Genomic DNA, 4,417 nt, shown 5'->3' on the forward strand with positions numbered 1-4,417 from the left:
CCCACAACAGAAGGAAAATAGGTTACTCGCGAATGAGTCTGTCAACTAGAGCAGCCAAATGGTTGGCACCCGCCACGCACCACGGACGAGTAGCGTCCCTGATGTCATCAACGAGCTTGGCTATCGGCTTCTCCAGATTGTTGAAAATTCTGTTGTTGCGATCGCACCATATCAAGCACACCACAAGTATTGCCAGGGAGTGAGTTCCTTTCGTTGCAGCGTCCATAGCACTTCCCGCCAAATCAAAGAACCAACCCACCAAATCCGCATCTTCGTTCCAAGCATCGGGGTGCGGAGATGCACAGCCAGACCAACTGCTGACTGCTCGCCAAATAGAAGATGTAGCTGGACACTCCGCGAAGAGGTGATGTGCCGTCTCAAGACTTCTGTAACACATCGGGCAGAAATAAGAGTTGAGCCATTCTCTGAGAAGCAATATATCGACTGTCCAAACTCTGTTTTGGAGGAGCAACCACATGAAAAACTTGCACCTGGAGGGAGCTCAGACCTTCCAAACCATCTTGGGAAAGGATGAGAAGAAACCACCTTCAAACTGCATGTCGTATGCTGATCTTGCAGAGTATTCACCAGAAGCCGTTCGTGTCCCAATTATTGTGTCATGATTAAAGTGAACATACTCAATTAATCCCCATAGCTTGACAAATTCATCCAGAAGTGGTACCGTGGGATCATGCGTAACATCTCTAATCCATTGGTCATTCTACATTGCCTCTGCTACTGTTCTATTCTTCATCTTGCTATGCTTGTACAGGTGTGAAAAGAGCAAAGCCTTGCGCTGCCATCGAACCAACTTGACATCCAGAAGGTAGCGGTGCGCCCATTATTTACCGTTACCTTCGTTGCTGCGGCGAAAAGAGCCATGTCCACTTCATCAACAGGTAACTCCATGCCAACCTAGGGACGCTCTGGGTATTTTCATTGGAACCAGAGCCCCAACGCAAACGAAGTGCTCGATTGAAAGCATCAAGATCAGTAATCCCTAGACCGCGATGTGCAGGTGCATCCGCGGCTGCGCACCTGCTGCCGGTTTCTCGCCGCCGCCATCGCGCCAGGCCTGGAAATAGCATTGAAATGTTGAATTCGCTCGCGGTAAACAACACGGTGGAAACAAATCCTTGTGAAGGCTACCTTGATCGAAGATTAATTATTACGACAGATTCATCAAGATGCCGACGGCTTCATGTGATTTGCGCATGCATGTACCTGATCATAGAGCAACTCCAAGAGAGTTGCTATCCAACTCTCTAAGCTAAAATTTAGCAACTCAATATGAAAATCTTGCTCCGGACTTGCCATCTTCCTTGCTATCCCATCTGAATTGCCAAATCCCTCCTCCCGTTGGCCAAACTTGTCAACCCAACCTGCCTTCCCATCTACCTTGCCAAGTGTGGGCCCCATATCAGCCACAACATCTTCCCTTTCCTCACACGTCGCTTCCTCTCGGAAGTTGCCACCGCGTCACCGTCGACTGGTCGGGACGGAGCAAAGGGAGCTCGGGGAGGAGCTGGCGGGAAGGACGGAGCGGCACAGCAAAGGCTGTGCGGGGAGGAGCTAGCCGGCGGCCTCCATCCACCGCGGGGACACCGCGACGCGGCGCGCCAGGTCAAGCACCTCCTGGATCCGGGCGGCGAGCTCCCCCGTCGAGCGCTGTCGTCCTCCCCACGTCGCATCGGCATCGTCGCCGGCTCTCCCGTCCGAGCCGACACCAGCGGGGTCTGCGGGCCGCCGCTTCCCGGCGGAGTTCCAGCGCCAGCAGCTCCAAGGCCTAGGTGCAGGAGAGGGATGGGGAGGGGGCGCCAGTGGTGTGACGGCGGAGGCAGGAGGGGGATAGTGAGGGGGATGGGAAGAAGGGGAAAGGAAGGAGGGAGGAAGGGGATGACGCGTGGGACCCACACGTCAGTGTGTGGAGAGGGAGAGTTGAAGGTAGCCGTTGGTATTTGGAGAGTGGGAAATGGATAGTCTGTTGGAACGAACAACTCAATATGAAGAGAAATATTTTTACCAACTCAAATAGAGAGTCAAGTAGAGAGAAAAATGGAGAGTTGTTGGATATGCTCCGGCCGACTGGCAAACTTTTGACGGCATCAGGCGACGGTCCGATCCGGCCGGCTCTTTGACGTTGTCGCTGGCGTCAGCCGACGGCCGCTGTTCTCGTGCGGCTGACGGCTGGCATCTCTGCTACCTGACTGCCCTTGCCGAGGCCCCGCCGCTTGGATCCAGAACGCGATCGAGCGCGTCACACCGTGGCAAAAAGGCTAGCGGTAACACCGTAACAGAGCGCGCGCAGCAGCAACTTTCAAAGCTTGCACGGTAAGTTCGCAACAAAAATTGGCAATGCACGGATGAGTTTGAATCGTCCTAGGGCGACCACAATGGGAGGCAAAAGTAGTCTAAAAGCAATAAACGATTCCCTCAACCAGTCCAAATACATTGTAGAACACTCCATGTAGCAGTCCATAATTTAGGTACCCATGAGCAATAAACAAATACTCAATTGTGGGACCCAACTTACTATCTCTTTTTCCTTTTAAGTCCTTGTTTACTTCACCCCCAACTTCCAACTTTGGCACTATGCAAAAAGAAGATTCCCCATCACATCAAACTTGCGGTACATGCATGGAGTGCTAAATGTAGACGAAATCAAAAACTAATTGCACATTTTTGTTGTACTTTGCGAGATGAATCTTTTGAGCCTAATTAGTCAATATTTAGACAATAATTCACAAATACAAACGAAACGCTACAGTGCCGCATTTATGGCAAAATGCCAATTTTGCCACTCCTAAATTGGGAACTAAACAAGGCCTAACATTGTGCAAATGATAATAACTAAAACCACTATGTGTGGATCCCATCTATATGGACTGCTTGGTCCATATACGTTGGCCTTCCCTTCGTTGGTATGTCGCAGCTGGAGTATAAGACGCTCTCTTTCCGATTTGCGCGTAACAAAGGTAGAGTGTACTTTTAACATATCTGGTATTTTGACTTTTTTGAGGAGGTCCTGTGGTATATAATCTACTACTCCACTTAACTACTAAGTACCCTGATTGGAAGTGATGGTCCGATACTCGCTGTCCACTCTGCCAGTTTGAGTAGTTCCTGTTTCTAAGCAAGACGCAAGCATGATCGGAGAACATTTTCAGGACAAAAGTCTGGACAAAATTGAGCAATCCGTTTACGGCATAGTACTATTTACACGAGAGGAGCGCGTGTGTTGCCTTTGCCACAACGAACGCGTCCAAAGCGGCAAGAGGACTCGTTCACCAAGATCACGCTCTCTAAGGCCACATGACGTCGACTGCGATCCTGGACACGGCGAGGTCCTCGAACGACTCCTCCTTCCTCTGCTTCTCCTCCTCCCGCGCCCTCTCTGCCCCGGCGGCCGGCCGTTCGCTCTGCTTGGCCGCCGACGCCTCCGTCACGGCGGGGCGGAACTCCCGGCCCAGGCTGAGCCGGCCGCCCATGATGTAGCGGTCGGCCGCCAGCACGCTGGCGCTCTCCCCGCCCAGCAGCTCCGACAGCAGCAGCACGATGGACGCCATGGGACGAGACGAGCAGCGCCTCGATCGATCGATCGCACCGGTGGGATACCGACAGTGGGAGCGGTGGTGCGCTTTTGCTTATGTGCAGATCTGGTGTTGGAAACTAGTAGTGGTGGTGGTGGCAGCAGCTTGGAACTGAATGGCGCTAGGAACGGCGATGGCTGGAGAGGGAGGGGAGGCTGAGCCGGGAGATTTTTATGCGCGCGTGGTGCGCCCTGCCGCTGCGGAAGGACGGTGGGCGGTGCGTGGTTTTCGACGGGGCGGCGCGCCATGAATGGCGACCGGGCGGGGCCTGCCTGTTGGATGGGCATGCCGCCTGCTGCGACTGCAAGGATGCGGCTTCGCGGCCGCTGGGTTTAGGGAAAACAGCATGCCGGGCACCCGGGATTGAGGGCGGGAGCGGGGCCACGGTCAAGCCCGCTCGCTTCGTCAACTTGATGACAACTTGGCTCGCGCGGTGCCGTGCAGGTGCAGCTGGGTGTGCGTGCGCCTGCACGGCACGGCTCGTCAATGCGAGCGTGACGATGTTTTGTGTTTGTTCCCCAAGTCAAACCCTACTTCTTGTGTCAAACATTTGGTCAGGGTACTGACCGGCGCCGTTTGGAACAGTGATTAAAGTTTAGGGGTGTTTGGATACGAGATGCTAAACTTTAGGAGGGTCAAATCGAATGTTCGGATGCTAATTAGGAGGACTAAACATGAGCTAATTATAAAACTAATCGCAGAACCCCTATACTAATTCGCGAGACGAATCTATTAAGCCTAATTAATCCATCATTACTGTAGCACCACATTGTCAAATCATGGACTAATTAGGTTTAATAGATTCATCTTGTGAATTAGACTCCATC

The 4,417-nt window shown here is 52.6% G+C and overlaps 1 protein-coding gene across 1 annotated transcript; it reads right to left on the minus strand.

The window, feature by feature from the left end:
* Positions 1-3,147: 3,147 nt before the first annotated feature.
* On the minus strand, positions 3,148-3,911 carry LOC101771634. Its single transcript, XM_004967702.3, has one exon. It carries the CDS (start codon positions 3,564-3,566, stop codon positions 3,303-3,305), a length of 264 nt encoding a protein of 87 aa, XP_004967759.1. The 5' UTR covers positions 3,567-3,911; the 3' UTR covers positions 3,148-3,302.
* Between the last annotated feature and the right edge of the window lie 506 nt (positions 3,912-4,417).

This window comes from Setaria italica, chromosome V, assembly GCF_000263155.2.
Source record: "Setaria italica strain Yugu1 chromosome V, Setaria_italica_v2.0, whole genome shotgun sequence".
Taxonomy (NCBI): domain Eukaryota; kingdom Viridiplantae; phylum Streptophyta; class Magnoliopsida; order Poales; family Poaceae; genus Setaria; species Setaria italica.

Coding starts and splice junctions, on each gene's coding strand:
- LOC101771634 (XM_004967702.3), bottom strand. CDS start 3,566: ATGGCGTCCATCGTGCTGCTGCTGTCGGAGCTGCTGGGCGGGGAGAGC.